The 22,783-nt window shown below is 38.2% G+C and overlaps 1 protein-coding gene across 1 annotated transcript; it reads right to left on the bottom strand.

Annotated features, from left to right (window-relative positions):
- Nucleotides 1-192: 192 nt before the first annotated feature.
- LOC140927522 (retinoblastoma-like protein 1) lies at nt 193-22,334 on the bottom strand. The gene is made up of 29 exons (XM_073377185.1): nt 22,130-22,334; nt 21,833-21,969; nt 21,530-21,730; nt 21,213-21,277; nt 16,562-16,690; nt 15,503-15,589; nt 15,038-15,111; nt 14,717-14,781; nt 14,425-14,568; nt 14,144-14,183; nt 13,945-14,009; nt 13,667-13,768; nt 13,492-13,573; nt 13,163-13,249; nt 13,032-13,091; nt 12,342-12,424; nt 11,732-11,852; nt 10,437-10,647; nt 9,711-9,890; nt 8,503-8,759; nt 7,931-8,004; nt 7,055-7,157; nt 6,586-6,657; nt 6,431-6,506; nt 5,195-5,397; nt 4,613-4,669; nt 4,024-4,132; nt 3,633-3,691; nt 193-3,409 (listed from the first exon to the last, which is right to left on the bottom strand). The coding sequence occupies exons 1-29, from the start codon at nt 22,268-22,270 to the stop codon at nt 3,230-3,232; spliced, it is 3,264 nt and encodes a 1,087-aa protein (XP_073233286.1). The 5' UTR covers nt 22,271-22,334; the 3' UTR covers nt 193-3,229.
- Nucleotides 22,335-22,783: the final 449 nt, after the last annotated feature.

The following is a 22,783-nucleotide window of genomic DNA, read 5'->3' as shown; positions in this document are numbered from 1 at the left end:
CTTCGAATTCTGATTGGTTCATTTAACAGGTCATTTCCAAGCACGAGAAAGCCTCACTTTCAGAATGAGGGCGAGTACAAATTCGCAGATGACCTGGTCTGTAAAAGGGGGTTTGGAGCAACCCTGGCCAAACCAGGCATCTTTGTTATGGTTTTGTAGAACAGCGTAGAACGCCCTTACTAACACCCAGTCTTTCAATAACGTTCCACTTTTATTTATTCCTTATAATACAATCAAGCTGACAGACATATTGTTTTTTAGCACCTAAAGTGAGCTTGGCTCTCAAGGAGCGAGTTCCTTAATTTAAGCAAGAGTCGCGTCTCCTCGAAGGAGACGAAATTCCTCGTTCTTCACCATCTCTTACAAAAATAAGGTTAGCATCACCACATGAACACAAGCACGGACAAATTAGTTATAAACAGTGATGTTTCACTAAAAAAAATACCACCCCTACCTCTCCCTAGTCGGTCAAATTGTGTTGGTTTCTCCGCAAAGTTGTATTTAACCCGAAGCTTGTATTCCACATTTTTCCAACATAAAACAGCCATTCCAAATTATTTTGAGGTCTCGTTTTCAAACCACTTTTAGTTTTTCACATAACGTATAACTAATTACCTAACGAGGCTCAAGGCGCCTTGAGATGAATAGCACTGGTGCAAAAAGTCTAAAACATTTTCACGAACTATACAATCATTTTCCTTCATACATAATGATCTTTATAACAATCTACAACTTTCCGGGTGCTTAGGCGTAACATTACAGACGCCCGGATGAGGGATTTCTATTTTATCATTTTTAACCACCATGTTTCAAGGCTAGGGTAACAAAAAAGTTAAACTATGTCTTCTCTGAACTAAATTCGTAACGAAAAACGCACAGAACGTTTGCTTTTGTATTTGCTTTGGATTGGACAATTTATATTATATTAGGATAAACATTGCTTGGTAATTTTCGTTTAAGATAAAAACGGTTTTTGGAAAGTATGAAATAGCTTTATGTTTTGCTTGCCTAGCCTTCAATGTTAACATGTATTTTTTGTTGCTACAGTCATCAACTGACTTCCCACACACAAAGGACTCCTTCGCGCCTGGAAATTAGCTTAAAACATAGAGCAGTTTCCAGCTCGGTGCGGGAAAGTTTTGTGAATGGACTAAAAATTTCACGGTGCTTTCTCCACCAATCGGATGCACACTGACGTTTTCCCGCGTTTCCCACCATTTGTGGAACTTGTCGCTGTTCCAAATAGCAATCTAATTGGCTGATGATTTATTGAGTTTTTACTGGCTAAAGTTTATCCCTATGGCTACACAAAACTTGGAAACAACAGAAGTGAAAACTGCTCTAGGTCTTTGCTTTTAGGCAGTGATAAGAAAGTTCCCTAAAACGGAAAAAATGCCAAGCAGCTGACCCTCTGCTAATATATAAATACTTACTTAAATTAACATACAGGGAAAACTGGAAAAGGCATCTAAGGAATTATTCTGGAAAGTGATAACATTGCCTAATTTCAAACCGAGTGGGGCCTGGTTACGAGTCCGTTCATTATGGGATAAACAATATGAGACCCACAAAGTCAGAAAGTGATGACGTTTATTGGGCCAATATTGAACGAGATACACCCATTCAAAACTCCACAATTTACTAAAAAAATGTATAGACGGCAATTCATACATCTCTCGGTAAAATTTCCAGTTTTTAAATAGATGTATCTTGATCAGTATTGGCCCGGTTTACACCAAACTTGGTAATTTTGCAAAACTCGGTGTGCTCTTTCTGACTGAGGGTCTCGCGTTGTTTATCCCCATGATACACTGACTCCTCGGTTTGAAATTAGGCATTGACCACGAGTGTAATAAAACTGAGGATTTCGAAACATGCAACTTCAAAACAATTCCAGGGCCACCCTTGTCCAGTCATGTTTTCCTGCCACTATAGATTATCTAAAAAGTCGTCATAAATTGGACGATATACTTACGCAAATACGCTAGGGTTGTCACATTTGTGTTAACGATTAGATGCGCTTTGATTTTCTTTTGCAAGATTTGACAAAAGTATGAAGAATTGCGAAAGATACTGCAAGAACATCCTTGTAAACGTTTAAGGTAAAGCAAAACAAACAAACAAATAGACAACAAATAAACAGACCATTAAGATTATTACAACATAAAAAGCAATACTAACTAGTAATAATGACCGTGATAATACCATGGGAACTAAGGATGCAAACAAAGAACATTCTGAATCGACAGGCAACCAATAAAATTAATCTATCTTTATCTACATCCCAGCCGACAGGGAAATTATAAAATTCTGTTTTTCCAAACAGGTTAATTTAAGCACTCATAAATTAAATTAATACTACAGAAAATTGCCTTAAATAATAAGGCAAAATGCATGCATGAACTATTTATAAATCTTACCAAAACAATTAAATGGATTTAAAAATCGTCAAGTCAAAAGTTAAAGTTTAAAACTGGTTGATGATTCTGCTAATTTTTAGGATTAACAAGTTAAAAATTCTTATTATTTAATTTTTTTAAATGCTTTCAGTTGCATTTTACTATTTTTCACGTGCAAGTTTCCAATAAATCTTTGGACTGGAGATCGAGTGTCAGAAGCATGGATCAACATTGTGCAATAATGAATTCGAAAACAATAAAACAAGATTAGGTGTTGACATGACCTTCAGTGTTATTTGTCAAAAATGGTGAAACCATTCACCAAGGAAATCAGAGCTTGGTTAATTGTTCATTCTTTCATAGTTTTCTTAGCCTTGCCTCTACAGCTTTAGATTTAGATTTTAATAGGCCCAATTCGAATGTCGAACTTTTCATGTAACGAACTTAATACCTTTTTGGGTCTACCCAAATGATACAAGTTCGACGATTGATTTAACTGTCAAACTCAATTCATTTTCACCATGTACAATGATCTGCAATGCTTACCAGAAATTTATGCATCAGATTTAGCACATGAAAAGTTCAATGTTTGGAACCAAGTCGTTCCATAGTTGAAATTCCCACGTGGACCACTTGAACTTAATTCAACAGTCGACCCAAATAAGACATGTCAGACTTCAAAACTTTTCATGTACTTACTTGAAGGAATAGGTTTAAATACATGAAAACTTGGACGTTGGAACTGAGCCTAAGTTTTCTTTGGTTCAATTTACATTGTAGTTTTGACAAGAACTACTGTCAGTGTCAGTGTCAAGTCAAATTTCTCAGTATTATCTTGAGGCAGATGCCTGCCTTTCTTCCATCATGCTGGTTAGCTTACGCTGAAGCAGTTCCTCTGAAGGAGTTCTTTTCGTCGGTGGTTGACTACTCTTGTCATCCTGTAGCAGGGCTCGCTTGCGGCTAGTATCTCCTGCACCTTGCTTCAGCATCTCATTGATGTCTCGAAGTTTCTACGAACAGAAGAAACCTTTATTACTCAAGCCCATCCACATGAATTGTGCACACAATCTGCAAGGCTGTGCTCTGAGAAAAATTGAAGGAAGCCCTGTGCTTTGAACCTGTGAAATACAGGGTGCCCAGCATCTAGTTGCTGCTAGAGCACAGCCCTGCATCACTCACCTCATACAAATTGTTTCTATCTTAAAATATTATGGTAAAAGATAAAATATTTACCTCCGCCGGACTTTCTTTGAAGCAATACAACAGCCTTGTTGTTGGAGTCATTGAAACCCCTGAAAGGAGAATATTATGTTATTGTTTTATTAAGTCTATACACTTAATAAGAGCTTTTGCTGCTATTTGCTTCGCTTATAAGTGAATACATCCGCATTTAGTAGAGTTGTAATGCACTGAAAAAGAATTGTTTTCAAAAACTATTGGCTTTAAGCCAAGACGCCCTCTTGGGCTCAAATTTCACTTAACTTAAGCTTTAATTTGTGTAAAAATTGCTTGGCTTATAGCCAAATACATACGGTAGATATTAGGACTAAAGCTAATGGCAACTAAGAACAACAAAAATAAAAATAAAATGACCACGCCCATTTAACACTAAAGGAACACTTACCATTCTTGTGAGGAGATATGTACACAGGGTGTCTCGTGGACACTTTTCGTCGAGGTGAATGAGCTTGATTTCTCATCACTGGCAAAGGAGAAAGTGGAGGCGAGTCCAACTGGTGGGAAAAAAAACATGTTTTGAGTGTCAATGTATTTAGCATGAAAATACTATTAGTGAAGACTATTTTGGCCATTTTACATGGTCATTGGAGCCATGTGAAGGTCTAGCTGTTTGCAAGGCAAACGCGTTACCTTCATTTAACGGAGTCATTTAAAAACAGAGTATTGGTTTGGCCCTGGGAATTGAACTCCCACTCTGCTGTGAAGCCATTGACCAACTGAACTAGTCCTGCCATCATTAGCTACTGCTTTTGTGGTTGAAGAAGAAGAACAAGTAGAAAAACAAGTTACAGCAACACAGGTTACAAGATACGGTAACAAGTTACCGGCAGTTGCCTAAGACACAATAGACCTTCCAAGCCTGATTACCATGTCAAAACTGAAATACTGTTACGAATGAAGGTTTCATTCCTTATCACGTCAAGATGTAGCACAATTGAAAAACATCTTAGAAAACAACCACGGCAAAAACTCACCGCTCTATCCCCAGCTGAAAACTTGAGAGCAAAGTTCTTCACTCTTTTGATAAACACCTGGATAAAATGGGTAAATAAATGCATCAGTTAAGAGAAATGATACATTAATTTTGTCCTTTTTTGAAAAACAAAAGTAATATTTTATTGTGGGCGACAAGAGGAACTTGTAATCCTCATCTCCAAGTTGCAATTTTATGTATGTTGTGCATGCTTGGCACAAATGAAATGCATAGAATGCTATCTGATCATGCACATTAGTACCGTCAATCTTAATCTCATCACAGGGTTCGTACAAATTTTTTGGAACCAAATTCCAGACTTTTTCCACACTTTTTCCCAAAACAATAATTTCTTTTTGCAGACTCAAGGTTATCAAATAGTGATCAATAGACTTTAACAGACTTTTTCCAGGTCTGGAAAATTGTTGGGTAAAATTTAAGACTTTTTCAAGAATTCAAAACTGTACGAACCAGCTTTGGAGCAAGAGCGTTTTGTACTTCAATCAAAAGCCTGAAGCTTGCCCACACTCCCTTACCTTAGTTTATTACAAGTTATAATCCTTGCTTTTGATTCTTTACTTACCTTGTTGTAGAACTCTATAAGATCTCCTCTCTCCCCATCAATGTTTGGACTGTTTTCAGTGCTGCTTGATCCTGACGTATGTGCACTTGCTGGAGGAGGTGTTGATGGGACAGTACTTGCACTCCTTACAGGGCTTGCTCTTGCACTACTAGCACCTTGAACTGGGCTTGCTGGTCCACTACTACCTGGTTCACTTTTAATACCTGCAATAAAATGCAGGATGAAAAATCCAGCTGCCACATCAGGAAATAACATGACTACTTGTATGGGGTGCTTGCCACAACCCTCTGGTGATTTTTTTCACTAGATTTGCCATTCTAATAACAGCCAAATGTTTATCTTTGTCAATGCAAACTACGTAAGCTATACACGCCAACACCTTTTTCAACGCATTGGTGAACATAAACATTCCGCGATTGACAAATACCTGCACGACGTACACAATCAAATGGATAAAAGATCTACATGACCAATTTGCCATCCTGAAGAATTGCCGTGGAAAGCTGGATTGCTTAATTCACGAAGAGAGGAGAAACCTAAACTTAACACCCAATCTGACTCTATCAAAGCAACACTATTTACCTGATAAGTAGCACTTTTTACACTTCATATTATATTTTTCTCTTTTAATCACATACAACTAAACTTTTGCACACAACTCCCTATATAATGAACTCATGGAATTAGGATTTACATGAATTTGAAAATGATGTCATCGAAACATCATTCATTGCTATTGCTAAGAATTGCCATTTTTGCCATTATTTACTATACACTTAAGTAACATCAACTTATGAAGGTGTGACACGAAATTGTTCTCCCACCCCACCCATGATAAAAGACATTGAAGGCAACAACACTCAGGATTTTTACATTCTTGATGTACTTCTGCACCTCTACTGGCAATCCAAACCAAGGGAAGATCTAACTATTTTCAAAGAGCTACCAATAATCATTGTATTAATAGAAAGTTTAAGATTATTACCACAACAGCAAGGATAAAGGCAACACAGTAATGCTTCAATTAAGGAAAACAGCAATTCTGCACATGTATAACACTTTCTTTGCTGTAATTGTAAAAAATTTAATACAACACAAGACTTCCAATACAAGGTTTTCTGGAGGATGTAATATCATATATATGGCAGCATCTTCCTCAGGTATTCTGATCTGGGTGATTGATCCAGGGCACTCATAAACTAAGGCAGAAACACTACGTTGAAAATATTATCTCACCTCTCGCTCCACCATCACTACCACTGCTTCCAAGTGGAGCCCGCCTCCTTCCTCTAAGAAGAACACTTCTGTAAACCTTTAAGAGAAAGTTTGAAAAGAGGTTTTGTAAATAAGCAAGCAGAGGTGAACTTACAGGAAGTAAACAAAGGGCTTACATGGCTGACAGCTTGGGGCTGGGTGCGATAACACTTCATAATGTTTTGAAAAGACAGTTCTGCATTGGTAACCTGCAAAAAACAAGCAATAGATGATATTAAAAATGCTAGCACCTTTTCATTAATTTATCATAATACTGCCATGCAAAGTAAACTAACTACAAAAAGTTAAAGCAAGTTAAACCATATCCATCATGTAGCAAACGCATTCACAAAATAGGGCATTAGCTTATCCAAGTTTTCTAGTTTTCCCACAACATAGAAATGCTGTGTTGAACTGGTCAAAGTTTTAACAACATCTGGAATGTTTTGTATTTGTATTCATGTTTTCTAGGCCCACAATGTGGTACAGCATATTCAGGATTAAGAGCTAAGATTGAGTGACTAACTGCCAAAAGAAAAACAAAACAATAGACAACAACACAAGCAAACAAATAAACAGAAAATAAATCAAAGCTCAATTATGTACCTTTCCCATAACATATATAGAACACATCAATATCTGATCAATGTGTCTGTCCTTCATTAACTCTGTCATGTTCATCAGCGTATGTTCAAAGCAAGTCCACATTCTGCAAATCAGATAATTTTAGCAAGAAAGTGATAGTGAGCATTTTGTGATCATAAAACATCTTAGAGGAAAAATTTCAGACAATACATGAACTCAATTGTCAGTCTTTGCTGTGAAACTCAGAAAAATGTGAACACCAGAATTTTTGCGAGAACATTATTACATTGTGAGGAAGAAACCAATCAGGAAAATTAAGCCACAAGCAGGAAGGGTAAGTAGTTTCTGGTTTTCTAATGTGCTTGCAGGGCATCCTAACCTTTATTGTTTTCAAAATACTTCAGGTGTTTATCAGCATTAATGGCAAAGGACTGGGGATTTCCCTCAGCTGCTATGAGCATGACGCTGAGATACTTTCATAAGAGACAAAAGGAACATGGAACCAAAAGATCTTCCTATCTCTAACTGTTCAATTCCCTACCATGCATAATTTTACCCAGTAACTTGAAATCTTAGTGACAGCCCTGGTTTTAGCTTTTCTTAGTTTGACAGTAAACAGGACGTGTAAACAAATATACAGTCAAACGCGGCTTTACAATCACCCACGTATTACGGACAATTTGCTTTGACCCTGAGGAAAGAAAGCCCTTACATTTTCTCTAAATTCAACCCACTCAATATGGACACTACATTAATGGACACTTTCTATGGCCCCCTTAGTGTTGCAAATATTCCAGTTGAAGGTTGGAAGGCCTTGTAATGCAGATGCCACACAGACCTTTTTTTTTTAAATGTATCAAGTTCAATGGTTCAATGAATTTTGTTGAAAGGACTTACTTTTGGCGGAGGTCTTCATTAACATCCAATTTAGTGCATAGATCTCTGAGGCGAACACTGGCCAGATGGTAGAGCTGTAAATAATAAAAACAAAAGTTTTATTTGGAAAGGTGCTACCCTTTAGGCTTCCATTAAAATCCATGACAAAATTTTCTTTAAGGCCTACTTAACTGTCCCAAGGTTAGCCTGTCAGAAAGTCTACAAAAAGGCAGGAGTTTCTTGTTGCAGGCAACAAGAGAAGCCTGCAATCCTAATCTCCAGATTGCTATCACGCATGCACAGCATGTATGTAGCCTGCTTCGGTAAGAATTAAGAGCAAGTGAAAGGTACAGAACGCAATCTGTTCATGTGCATTTGGGCCTTTTATCACTCTTAATCTGACCACGCATGTTTTGACCATCAGTCACCTTAAACTGACGCAGAGCACAGCACTGGAGTGAAAGCATCATTGTCACTTGCACTCCATAACCTGACGTCATTACTTGTATGATACAAATTAATACGTCTCCGCAGTTAAACTTATATTACAACCATTAAATTTGAAAGGACAAGTGCAACAGCTGTACATATACCTTTCTGAAAAAAATTGCCAAAGAGCCAGTTTTTCTTGGTTTGGTTGGTGTTGTGCCTTTCATCTTGGGAGTAGTTGGTGCTGATGATGGTCTTACAGGGCTTGATGTTGGTGACACCATGGATGTGCTTGGAGTCAAAACACTACCTGCCCTTGGGGATGTGACTTGTACTGTGGTTGATGTGTTTGGCAGGACGACAGTTTGCGTAATTCCATTTACAATGAAACCACCACTTGCAGGTGCTGGAGTGATAATCACTGAAAACAGATGATAAGCTTGCTTTAAAACCCTTTGTCAAATACAGCCACTTTTAGTCACTGACTTCATTTCCAAACAGCTTTAGCCTGTGTTGCGGACAGAACTAATCTTCCGGTTAAGTCTGTCTGCGAAACAGCGCTGACATCCTTGCACTGGTCCCCCCACAGGGCGCCCAGAATCACAACAGCCTACTGAAAGCCAAATTACAAGGATTTGTATGGAAGTTTATCTTACGAACAATAAAATGGTTAAAATGTACAAAAACAGCTACAGTTGAGAAACCAAAACATTAAAACTTACTAAAATGGCGTTTATAGGGCAAGAAACAGTAAGAAAACAACAAAGACACAGCTTTTTATGAGTTATGTATACTTTAATAGCCGGTTTTGTACATTTTAACCATTTTATCGTTCATAAGATAAATTTCCATAATTCCTTGTAATTTGGCTTTCAGTGGGCTGCTGTGATTCCGGGTGCCCTGTGGTCCCCCACCTAAGTACCAGGATTTGAGTATGTGGCATAATTGGCCCAATAAAAAAAGAGTTGTCAATGTGCCAATCATGTTGAAAAGCAATTCAAACACATTTCCCATAATTTGTCAAGTCCTTTGGGGGCCAAGACAACAAGGATATCAGCACTACATTCTAAGCGTTACTTTCCTGGGTTAGATCATGTCTGCAATGCAGGCTAAGACAACTTAAGCCTATTTGGGGGTCTTAAGATGATCATATACAGGTTATTCTTACACTCAAAATTAAAACAATTACGCTCTACAAGAAGGATATTTACTAAAATTGGCAAACACATGAAAAGTAACAACACACAATTTCCTGTGAAGAGGTCTCCACACATGTACAAGGTTGTCAAAATGCCAGCCACTGCCAACACAACCAGTTCTATTTGCAACAACAAAAAACCAGGTGATGGCATTTGCAGGATTGTTTACTTACAAGCAGGAGCATTCTTGGCAGCAGCTTGTCTTGTGGTAGGGGACAGAGTGACAGGTTGAGGATTCTGAGAGGGTGGACAGCTGCCAAAGTTGACCAAAAGATTCCGTCTGGCGCCACTGCTCGGTGTGACAGGGGAGCTAAACAGCTCATGGGCTGTTGGCGAGCTGGATAATGGCAGGACTAAAAATAGATCAATCAATCAATCAATCAATAAATCCCTTTATTTAAGTGTCACTGTATTTATTTAATAAAAAAGTCAGGGGAAAGTAAAAGGACTCCAAAACATGACTGGGTTCACTCAGTGATTCATATGGTATTGTCTACATGTGGTAGTCCTAAATCAGGAAAACCAATTGGATAAATAGTCTTGCTAAATTAATTCCTCCTCCACAATTGCTCAGCTGTTTTTCACAAACAGTGTTTTTGCCAGGTTTGGAAGTAGAAGTTGTAACGTTAGACGTTTTAGTTACAGACAAATGTTATTTTCTAGTTTTGAGTTTGGGAAATTTGCAAAACACTTTCAATGAAAATAGGCATTGCAAAAAGGAGAGTTGTCATAGAATGAGGCAACTGACTGCTTATGTTGAAAATACTGCTGTGCGCATAGTCATGGTAGGAGGTTCACCATCCACAGAAAATAGAGATTTAAATGTTTGCTTTTCTTTTTTTGTGACAAACACAAGGTTTCTTTGAATCATTCAATTTAGAATGAAAATTGAATCTTACCTCGCCTTGCTGCTCCCTCCTCACCACATATTCTCTGTACACGAGGGTGGATAATTGGGGATGCAAGGAGATTCTGAGTACTGTGCCCTGTTTCCAGTTGGTTTGGAATAGACACATCTTCACATGACGGTACAGATCCAGCTTGTTGAATTGATGCCCATATAGGGGAGTCATGGCTCCACGCAAGGCACTCGAGAATCTGTTCCTCAATCTTATGAAAACAGTGAAATGTATGTTGTTAGTGGTTTGGGCCTGAACTGGTGTTAGACATTTTCTATCTTATATCCGTGCGCACAGACAGAATGCTGCCTGTGGAAAGCACTGATTGCTGCAAGTGGTACAAACTGGATAATACTCAGAGTCCTAGTAAACAAACTCAACATTATCATCACACAAAAGACACGAATAAATACTGCACTTGTGCAAGTTCAACAAAGTTGAGAGAGTGGGTAAAATTACAGTTGACTCCCGATAACTCAAACCTTCAAGGGAAATCGAAAAAAGGTTCGAGTTATCGAGAGTTCGAGTTATCGGGACTTCGAAGAAAATAGCCAAGGGTAAGGTAAAAAACAGTTTTTACTGCACAGTGAACATTTTAACCACATTTAATTGTAGAAATGTCTCGTGAAAATTAAAAGATATTTCTAGATTATAAATCAGAACATAATGTAACAAAACATAGCCTAAATAGAGCATACTGTTTTGAGAAGAAAAGCTGCTTCACGTTAGCCTGTGACAATCAACGTCAGCCTCCGCTAGTGAACTATACTCCTACAACACGTCAATAGGAAATCCAAAATTCAATGTTTCGGATACCTGTAGACGGCTTTTTTCCTGACTTTTTAAGGGCTCAAAACATGGTTTGAGTTATCGAGGGTAAAATTATATAGAAAATGACCTGAGGGGAAACGAAAATTGGCTCGAGTTAGCGGGAGTTCGAGTTATCGAGGGTAAAATTACAGGGAATGTATGACGGAAATCCAGGGGAAATCGATTTTGGTTCGAGTTAGCGCGAGGTTCAAGTTGGCGAGGGTTCAAGTTATTGGGAGTCGACTGTACATAACCTTGTTCCAGAAATTTCCTTTACTCCCTCTACATAGGAGTTTAATATTAGTAAATCCTCCTACCTCTCTCGAAATTCCACATTAGGTTCATAATTTCCTTCTAAAATTTTGGTCTTTGACACCCCTGTGGGCCGGGAGTGGTTATTTTCTAGGATCACACATTTTCCACTATTTTCCACAGTCATATCGGGACAACATAATGTTCTTAGCAGAATACTGCAAGATACATACATAGTTCAGATGTTTCACAACATCTCTTGAAAGTCCATCCTCTGCTTTGATGAACACTTCAATGACCTTGACAAAGTGGTAAGGACTGATATTGAAGATTTCAATCATCCATGGAAAAGTCCTGATAAAATAAAACAATGTCATTTTGGTAAATTAACATTCAAGTTAACCAGCTGCCTCACTAAATGGAAGGTGGGTCTGGTGTATCCAATGGCGTCCACTCTGGCCAGCCGCCCTCTAGACAAAATCTGCCCCCATGGCTGGCTAACCCCTGCCACCCAGCCATGAGCCCCTATTCCAGGCACCCATCACACTGATGACTCAGTGGGAGGGGAACGTAGAGGGTCGGGTGGGGTGGTGGGAGAACGCCAAAACAACTGCTATAAACTGCTCCACACCAACACAGCCGCCATGAAAGCCCCCAAAGAAAACTCAATGATCCTGGCTGTGACAATCCAACCACGTTTCCATGGGAGCCTCCACTTGTGAGTTTGACCACTGACAGGCCAAGACTGCTAAGCTCGACGCAGTTAACTTTGTTAAATTTTCATTTAACTAATTTTAAATTTTTTATTCTACTTCACTGAAAAATTGAGTAGTTAAAGGCTACCTTTGTGAGTTGTAAGAGAAGATGATTATTTCCAAACAACAAGCCATCAGGGAACAATGAAAGGAATCCTGCTCCAGCAAACTCTGCAAAAAAAGAAAATTTCTTGTCACCAAAACATGTTCTTGCAAAGTATTTACCAGAGACCTATATCAGATTATCAAAGATGGTTCTTCAACACAATGGTTTGACAAAAAGTGCTTCCAGAGTTTTCATCTGAATGGTCACACTACAAGGCTGTGCTCTAGGAAAAATTTGAGGGAGCCCAGTGCTCTGAACTTGTAAAATCCAGTGTGCCCAGCATATGATTTCTATGAAAAAGCAAAGATTTTCTATTTGCCCGAAACAAAAGTTAGGCACCACTACGGGCCACTGGGCTCTGCTAGAGCACAGCCTTGCACTACAGTATTTTATCAATGACTAAAGTTAGAACTGCATTGAATACCTTCCTAATGGCAGTCAGGAGTGTAAATGTTAATGCTCTCTAAGACAGACACTTTTGTGACCAGGAATATGTGTCCTTCTCAGAGAAATGTCCTATAGTATAGAGAGTCAACTAATATAAAGGAGTAAGGAAAGACGGGGACCAAATTTAGATGTCCATTTTAGCAAGCTGTGCATCTTAAAGAGGTGTCCATTAAGACAGCATTGACTGTAAACAGTATCAGAGATCACACTGATTACAAAACTTACAGTCATATCTAGATGTCCCTGTAGTCTTCTCTGCTCCAATATTGTGATACTTTCAAGAACCTAAAAATAAAAGTGCTTGGTTAAAGACTTTAAGTTAACAAACAAAGAGGTCAATTTCTTTAAGACATTACCTTGTAGTAAAGAATCTCTGCAAGTTTCAGCCTCTTGGTGGCAAACTCTTTGGTTGAACAGGGAGATTTTGGTCTGTCTGGGGATGGCTAGAAAGAAAACAAACATACTTAACACTACTCTGAAAATAATTTTCTCTTGCGGCATTAAAAAAACTCATTAAAAAATATAGTAAAACGATTTCTTGGGGCTATATTTCAAGAAATGTCTCAATTTATTTGCCCTCTCATAGGCTAATGAATTTCTTCAAGAGAATGAACAAAATCTCCAGATGAAAAATGACCGTGAAAAAAGAAGGAAGCAAACCCTTGACTTTGGATTCATTACTGACCTGTACATACTCCCTAAGAAATGTCTCTCCAAGAGTCGTAACTCGACTCTCAATTGCTTCCTGGGGATTCCTGCTGCATCCACTACAATAACACAAATTGAGAACTGTTCACAAGAAATCTAAAAATTTACAGATGTAGTTTGTAAAAACTTACAAATACCGAGTTGAAACTTACGAGAAGATCTTTAGAAGGCGATCACTTGGCCCAGCTTTCAAACCTGCCAGAAGAGCTTGCAGTCTGCTAACTGACTGAGTTGCAGTGGACACTGGAGTAATCCTAACAATAAAAAACCAAAAATGTCTTAATATTCAAACAAATAACAAGAAAAATGCAATGTGGTGGATAGGCAAAATTTAAGAATAATTTAATGCTATCACAGTCTTGCAAGTTGTGACAGTAGATTCTAGGCTATGCCTTATCCGACTTTGGTTTCAAAATTTGGGAAAACTTACTTTGGATCTTTTTCTTTCAAATATCTTCGTCCAGTCAGTGGTGTCGAAGGTGCAAGGCTTCTAGTCTGATACAAAAAAATAAAAAAGAACACTTAGTATAGAAAGAAGAATCTTGCCTTCTTCTTTCACACAAAAATCAATAATTGCTTGGTAGCTATTTTAAATACCAACAAAGTAAAGAGACTTTAAAATACCTTACCCGTGTAAAATGTTCCTGCAAATTCCTTCTTAGTCCCATCCTAAAATGAAATGAAATGCACTTACACACATGTTAAACTACTCAAATAGCTATAGAAACTGGCATAAAAATTAACATTGCCTGTATTATTAACTGTTAATGCATCGCCAGTCAACAAGGTTTTCAAAACAGATATCCCATTATTTTCCATCTCCATATGAAGGAATCAAATCAATTTTTTACACAATGATTTAGCTGGGAGTAAAGGCTTTTAAGAACAAAGACTGCCTCCTTGTACAAACCTCTGTTGGCCATCTACTTCTGTGAAACTGTCATTCTTGGCTGGTGTGCCAATTTCTAAATGGGCCTCATCATCCAGAAAGATTCTCTCATCAAAATCTCCAACAGACAGCACGTATTCTTCATATTCTTTGTTGACTGACTTGCTAATGACGAAACAATATTACTATATCAATCATGTTTCATATGAACTGGACATTTGTGGTCATTTATGTTTTCAAAACAAACAACAGATTCCCATTAGCCTCTTTCCTCTTTGAAAGCAATGTATATTAGAAAAACAAAAATTCTTACCAGTTCTGTTCAAAATTGCCCTGATCAAGAATGCCTGTCAAGTTCTCTTCATTTCCCTTGAGTGTCTAATGGAAACAAAGAAAAAGAACACAAATGAAGATACATGTGACTCAGGGTTCATCTTAGAAATTGTGTGGCAAGTTTCCTTTTTTCTGTGAGGGGAGAAGCAGTGTGAGTAGGGCCTTTTAGGACTTTTTTAAGTTGAACTTCCTTGCTTAAATGAAACCAGGGAGTAACCATTTTGGTATCTTACGGAGGTTGGTAAAATAAAACCTGGAAGAAAAAAATATTTTAGCAATAATTTAGCAAGACAAGTCTCACCTTCTTCTCAAAGAGTTGCTTTATAAATGGTTTCCAGTGATGTTCCTTGATTCCTTTAGCTTCTAGAACAATTCCTGTTAATGAAAAGAATGAAACACTTGTGTAATTAACTTTGGGATGGACAAAAAAAATATTCAAGTTGCATAATTTTATTATAAAGTGTCAAAATCATCTAACATGGCTGATCTGTTAAATCAAATACCGTAAACTGTGACTTATACATCTTCATAAGGGGTGTTACAAGGACTTATTAATTGGGAGGGGCTTGTATCCAAGGGGGTTTGTAAATGGTAGAGAAAACAGTTTCACTACATCACAATAAATTGAATTAAGAGGGTGAGGGGGGTGGGGGGAGGGGCAGTATAATATTAATCAGGCAATTGTTTTGGTTTACAGGTAGATGGACCTATAACTGCTATGGCTTATAAGTGGTAGTTTGTGAAATGTAATGACTGAAAATGACACCTTGATGCTTCTTGCAAAGCCATTCAACAACACAAGGTACTTCAGCTGGAGGCTTGAAATCTCTGTTTCCAAATTCCTGCGGTAAACCTAGGGAAATAAAAGCGAAAAGTAAAATATATCAACTTATATCCCTAAATTCCTTTCATGCAACAACACAAAATAGCAAATCAGAGGTTTAATGCTATGATGCCACTTGTAATAGGGAATGTACTTGCAGGAGTGAAGCTTTTGCAATAAGCCCCATTACTCGGCTGGGGAGGAGTGGGGCATTGGCCTTGTGACTTTACTCCAAGCCCAAGTGGATAGTCTTGAAACCCAGGGGGAAGGGGGTCAGTACTTGAAGCTGTTTGCTAACCATGGCAAGACGACAAAAAATTTTGGCGACTTATATTGCACTGAAAGCTGTCATATTGGCAACGTATGTCGGGTAGTCATGTGCCAAGTCATAGCAAGGCTGCTGCAAAAGAAAATTTTTTGGGAGCCCTTTGGGCTCCTAAAATAGAAACTTAGGAGCCCGAGCCACATTTCCAGGAGCCCATTGATTGATAAACTTAAATAAGAAAGCAGATACTTGAAACTCGATTTGTTTGAGTTCCAAATTTTCAGAAAAGTGTTTGTTTGTTTGTTTGTTTACTTTTATCAGCCGACCAGGCGCCTGTTAGGCAGCAGCCTTACATAGTGTTTAACAGTGTTTTTTTGTTGTGTTTCTAGTCTTTCTAAAGATAAAGAGAGAGAAATACTTGCATGAAATATTATTTACTTCCCAATTTTCATTATTATTATTCTCTTTTACCCTGGTTATCAGGAAAACTAAATAAGCAACTTTCGCAGTTGTCAAAAGGAAGCCTAAAAAACATTCAGGCTTGCCGGGATTCCAACCCTGACCTCTGCGATACCGGCGCAGCACTCTGACCAATATTATTTTTTTCTTCATCCCACAATTCTAATAAATGAAAGTCATATATTCATTATTTTAATATGAAATCACTCATTTGCATTTCGTACTAGCTTGAGGCCAAGGAAAGCAGTTCTTAATCTCAAAAAATATATCGAAATTACCTTCAAAGTTTGGATTCAGTAAATTCTGACGATTCTTCGTATATAAAGCGTTTGAGTACAGCAAGTCAAGACAGCACAAGAGCAAATGATAAGAATTCACCAAATCATCACTGATCGCAGGAAAATTGCCTGTTGAGTGAAAATACCGAATGTTAGGCGTACAACTTCAACACAAGCACAACTGCTGCTGTGCACAACTCAAAGTGCTCCGGGCATCCAACCCAGATAGCAGTAATCATGCACAGCACACTGAGAAAAATTGACAGAAGGCGGTGTTGGATCCAGACCCTGAGATGACAGGGGGGGTGGGGGTGGTTGTGTGCGGTCTCCAAAAAATTTTTTTTGGCCCTTTGGGCCTCAGTTTGGTCTAAAAATGAGGGGGTGGGCGGGCCCCTCCCCTCGATCTGCCACTGGAGGGAAATGGTCAGAAGTTAAGTGAACTAGATGAGATCCTCTAGAGGATATCAAATTGGACCGCTGTACCCTGTGGTTTGTGTAAAAAAGGCTTCACAGAGTATTTAAAGAAAGCATTTCCCTGCAGGGGTTGCAATAACCTTTAGTTTAGGTGGGTAGTTGAGCTGAAGCAAGGAAGAAGTGAGATTTTCCTGGGTAGCATACCCACAGATACCCCTACTCTGGAAAATTTTGAAATTTAGCACTCCAGGAGATGCATTTTCAATCATTCAGAAGCATGATTAGGGCTTTCCTGCATTATAAGACTGTGATATTTTCAAGAAAGTTTTACAACCCAAATTGGCATAAATTCCTAAAGAGGAGTACATTTTCAAACTTTATATTTGTGGAGGTCATAATGCATCGAACAGTCTTTAGGCAGGTAGTCGGTTTGTCACAGGCAGGTAGTTCTACCCACTATCCAGCCATTATTGAAAAACCTGGGTAATTTCTAAGTGTAGACAACCAAAATTCCCCTTGCCTTTTGAACTCTGAATCAAACTACAAGTTGATTACTGGGTTACCCTGAAAATGGATTTTACCTTTAAGTGGAGGGGGATATTGGGGTTTACAATGTTGCGGGTTTTTTTCAAGCAATAATTCCGTAATTAAAATTTAAAATGCACTACTGCGTTATCATCTAGCCCTGCGCCTTTCATCCTTACTGCGGTACCTTTCATTTACACTCTGTCAACACAATATGCACCACAAAACATAGTAAGCACGATAAATGATTTACACAATTTCTGGCAGTTGATCTACAATGCAAAAATTGTTGTTGCATCCAATGACCGGGCATCTCAAACTGTACCATTCATTGGAGGTCTTCTCACATGGCTGAGGCTGCTCAAAATGTTGATGAGGTCAGTACACTATATGGATGCAAATTTAAGTGGTTTATGGTCGTTTCGATCCAAAGTCATTTCTATACAAGTCAATTCAACACAAACTGGAGTCATTTCGATCCAACAACAAAGTCGATTCGATTCAACCAACTTACCGTTTTAAACATGTCATACGTTCATCTTTTCAAACATCAACGACCCAACAACTGTGTTTCGTTTCTTCCCAGACAATGTCACCACCATTTTGAACATAAGCATTATTAGAACTTAGCCTTTAAGATTGTTAATAAAGATTAGAAATCAGGGCTGTCAAGAAGGGCCGGTAGCCGGCCAAAACAGCCGGCTAGTGAGCTATCCCTAGCTGGCTACTTTCATCCCCATCTACCAAAACTGCTAACAAAAAATAAGTACCTTTGAATCAAATTGCAGGTTTAGATCTGTGAAACGTTTGTGCCGTGCAATGTCTGGAACACCTGGGACATTTTCACAGCATTGTTCCCAGTCTTGCTTGTATTCTGACAAAACAACATGGTGTTTGCGGTGGAAAATACCTCTTGAAAACCCCTGGAAACACCATTTCCGAGACTCTAAATTTCAAAATATCTCTTGATGCCTCAGCCCTCAAGAACGTGTGCCTTTGGCGCAAGTTCCAAAACTGCCTACTATTTATTAACAGCCTGCCACTTAAAAAGTTTTTGACAGCCCTGAGAAATCCCTGCACAGTGGATGAAAATTATAGCATTGTCTTAAATAAAGCGACGTTTCAGCAATGCTGTCTTATTCCGGGTACAAACTATATGGATGGTTGAATTTATCGCACTGATAAAATGGTAGAAGAGGTCACAATATTTTATTATTCGTTTCTTGTTTGTTTTCAAACAACTTAGGATGGATCAAATAGACTTTCTACATGGATCAAATCGACTTTGTTGATGGATCGAAACAACTTCAGTTTGTATCGAATCGAATTTGATCGAAATGACTTTAGATTGAAACGACCAAACTTCATTAATGGAAGAGTGCCCAATCATAAATGTAGTATCAATTTTTTATTGATTTTTACCACAGTATTTCAGTATTTGCCAACTTTTCTTACAGTAAATAAATTGTGGTGTTGGGTAGACCCCAGTGTCCCCCTCATCTTGGTCTCCCTTCCAAATTCTCTAATTTTAAATGCCACTGTCACAATCCACAATATTATTGTTGTTGAGGTATTTTTGAAACAATGTTATCTCTACACTTGACATTTGCTAAATATTGTAAAGATTGCTCCAATGAATAGACTGCAAAACTTGCAGCTTGCACATTAGGACAATTTCTGTCAGAGATTAACAAGACAAATACCTTGAAAGAGCAACAAATTTACTTTCTGTAAAAACAAAGGAAGTATCAAACTGTGCATTTCCTTTTGATAGAAAGAGAAACAAATCTGCCATTTGCTACTATATAAAAAGAGACATTTCTAACTATTATCTTGCAACCCAAGTCTAATTAAAATGTATGTTGTTTTGCAATAACCATCACAACAATTTTGAAGCAAAACATCTAGAGGTGCCATTAATAAATTACAGAACTGTTAAATGTCGCTCTGAATATTTACCACCTACAGAGCTGTCTGCTGTAAATATAAATAGTCAAATCCTTTGTGTGAAATATGTAAAAAAAAAACAAATCACATAAGAGAAGCTAAATTATAAACAAAAAATTTACAGAATTTCATTTGTAGCAAATTGACAATATCTTGATCATTGTCTTTCATCACAAACAATGTTAATGACATTCCGAGAAATGCAAAGACTTGTAAAGGGCCAAAATTAATTCTCTATAGCAGAGTATTATGTTCAGGTTAATTATTATGACTCTACTGTTAGAGTTAATCCAGCCAGAACACACAGTCTATGCATGCAGAAATGAGAAGTCACTATTCAGATCGAGTAGATCTACTTCAAGCCTGAACATGCCCAAGAAGTAAGCTGAATATTTGACCCCTTTGCACAAAATATTCCCTGAAACAAGTACTGCAACATATCAAAAGGGAGATGAAGTTGGATTAGCTACGTAATGACAGGTTGAACAATTGACAAACTGTGTAAAGCTATGTCAAAATGTCTCTATTGTTAAAATAACTGACCCCTTAAACAGGCCTAGACATGTTTCCCACCCACGTCCGTACACCGCCGAAAAAACTTCATTTAAAATACCATAGGTCACTTAACATCTACCGTCAGTCCCTGCATGAGTAAGTTTGAACAAAAAACAACCAAATATTTTCTTCCAAATCACCAATCCTAAGAGCCAGCCACTCAGGATTAGCTGTGGACTTGTGGGGTGAGGGCAACAGTCCAATCAAAGCCTGTGTGTAATCACTGAATAATTGTGTGCAATCGACCAAAGAAAGAATACTCTTGCAAAATTCCCTGCACTCTACTGCAAATTATCTGGAAAGATTTATTTACTGATAAATTTGCTTCTAGCAGAAAAAAAGAATGAAAATTGCCTAAAGCAAAAACATTTTTCCGGTGTGCATAAAAGAGGTTTCATTGGAAACATTTTTTTATATTATTTCATCAGTTCCCATAATGAAGTGCTATATTAATCCTGATCTACTGACAATCAAAATATTGAGATTTCAGCCAGGGAAGTGTTTACGTTAGGCTAAAAACAACAAAGTAATCCAGAATTCTGCAGCTTTTGCTCCCGTAGTATGCTATCCTTTCATACTGTACTATCATGCATAAATCCCTTACGAGTTGTTTATGTCGCATGTGACACAGAAATAGATTTTTTAAAAAACTCGAAACACATGACAAAACCGCAGCAGTCAAGAATATTGATTTCACTTTCAGTTCAAATTTCACAAGATATAAATGACACCACCCCCAAAAGCTAAGGAAGTTTTTGAAGCGAGCTACCCTAGATAATGCATTTAAGGTACTTGAAAAATGGAATTGCAATAAAAGAAAATCTCTTTTCTGGCTCTTGAATATATATAAAAAAATCATCACCCGGCCTACTATCAGCAGGACTACAGACCTAGTAGAAAAAAAGCCCTGTTCATTAATTATTATGGAAGTTTACATGACTCTAGTGAATTCAAAATTGCCGTTCTACTAATAAAAATTTTTAAGTTGCCTGGCTTGCTGGACGAGACGTGAAGCAGAAGTGTCCCAAATGACTCTTGAGACAATTTCGCGCCAACGCATGACGAACAAAAGCATGTAATATTCGAACGTCTTTGAATTTGTCCGAGTTTAGTGACAGCGAGTCAAGACGGTTTACACTCCTGCTTTTTCTAAAATAAACAGCTGACTATCTCAAGCCGTAGGAAAAATGAAAATTGGCAGCCCGCTTACCTTTAGCTTGAATGTATAAAGTCCAGCAGAAGGCGAAAACATCACCAACAGAACACGGCTGTTTTCTGCGAGGGATAAAAGAATTTGAAATGAAGAGATAATATGCCACGAGTTTCTCATTTAAATATCACATGTTTACAGCTGAGGACCTGAGAAAGGACAGGTTATTTTTCGCTAGAAAGTCTGAGAGAAGCAAAAACAACATGAAACGAACAACGTTGTAGATTTTCAGGTCAACCGTAACAGGTTTACATTCAATAAGCCAAACTCGTCACGTTATTGTTTACAAAGGCCGCGCAACAAATTTGTGTATTTACCTTGATTTTCGGCCTCTCTGAGTCTTTGTGTTTTCCTCCCGTGGATCTTTAAAGATTTCCAGGAAAATAGGTTCGTACTTCTTAAATATGACAGTGGAAACGTGGAAGTTCCTTTCTAGTAATTCAATTTTCTTTCGAAAGTCCCCCGACGCGTTCGACATGTCCAACCACTTCTTCATTTTGCTGAAGAACTGAATGAGACTACAGAGAAAGCAAAACAGAAAACATTACAAGGGAAGCTCTATTGCATAAGAATCGAAACCGAGATGGTTCGTGTTCCTAAACAGATCGACAAAATCTCACCTTAGTTTTGCTGCTCTGAGCAATCGCGTTAGTGAAACACAGTTGCCTTCGACCGTACCCGAACTATCAACGGTCGGAACAACGCTTTTGCGGCAAGCGACGTATAAAGCACATGCCAACCAGTGAAGACTTTCCCCCTGAAACAGAAAATGTTTAAATATAAAATATCTATTTGTCAGAGGCTTCTGATTGCAATAAAATCGGGCTCAAAGCTGTAACTTCGTAAACCGTTCCCGGGTTTACGATATTCGAAGCAATCATGTAACGAACGCAAACACTCAAACAAAGCGAGCTCACCTCTAAAGTATAGTTTGTGCTTATCTTTTGGTACGAAGACCAAGCTTCTTGGCTTGTGTCTTCATCCATGTTAAGATCACGGCACAGATCTTGAAATCTCTCCCAACTATTCGCTTCCTCATCGTCGCTAGAACTCGCCATTTTGGTTTTACTTATCCACAGGGCCAAACAGAAACGCAAGCATAAAGCCGAAATGGCGGGAAAATGCGGTGAGGGCCAAATATAGAAAGGCGACGAGTGATGTTCGCATGACGACAGCGCGTCAGCTGTCAATAACAATGGGAATTGTAATGATTCTTTTCCTTATTTGGTGGTAATTTCCCGCCCTTTTTAAAGTCCTAAACGGCTTCAGCTGTGTTGACGAAGTAGTTGCCGCCAAATTTTCGCAAAGCCATGCATGGCATGTTTTCTCTGTAATCTGAATTTGTACACGTTCTTCTGATCAGGCATGAAATGTAACAGGAAAATTTAATCCATGTTCTTGGAAACTATTCGACCTACTTCGACAAAACGTCTGTTTCCCACGGCAGATGTGAATGGCGTCCATTTGTGCTCCCGAGGGGATCTCGCTAAGTACCTTTCTGGCACGCGCCGTCACTGCACGATAGATTTCACTGAATAGAGCTATGGCATATTTGATTATTCGGTGGATTA

Source organism: Porites lutea, chromosome 2, assembly GCF_958299795.1.
Source record: "Porites lutea chromosome 2, jaPorLute2.1, whole genome shotgun sequence".
Classification (NCBI taxonomy): Eukaryota; Metazoa; Cnidaria; class Anthozoa; order Scleractinia; family Poritidae; genus Porites; species Porites lutea.
Note: the sequence above shows the minus strand (reverse complement) of the source record. Positions and strands in the feature narration are given on the sequence as shown.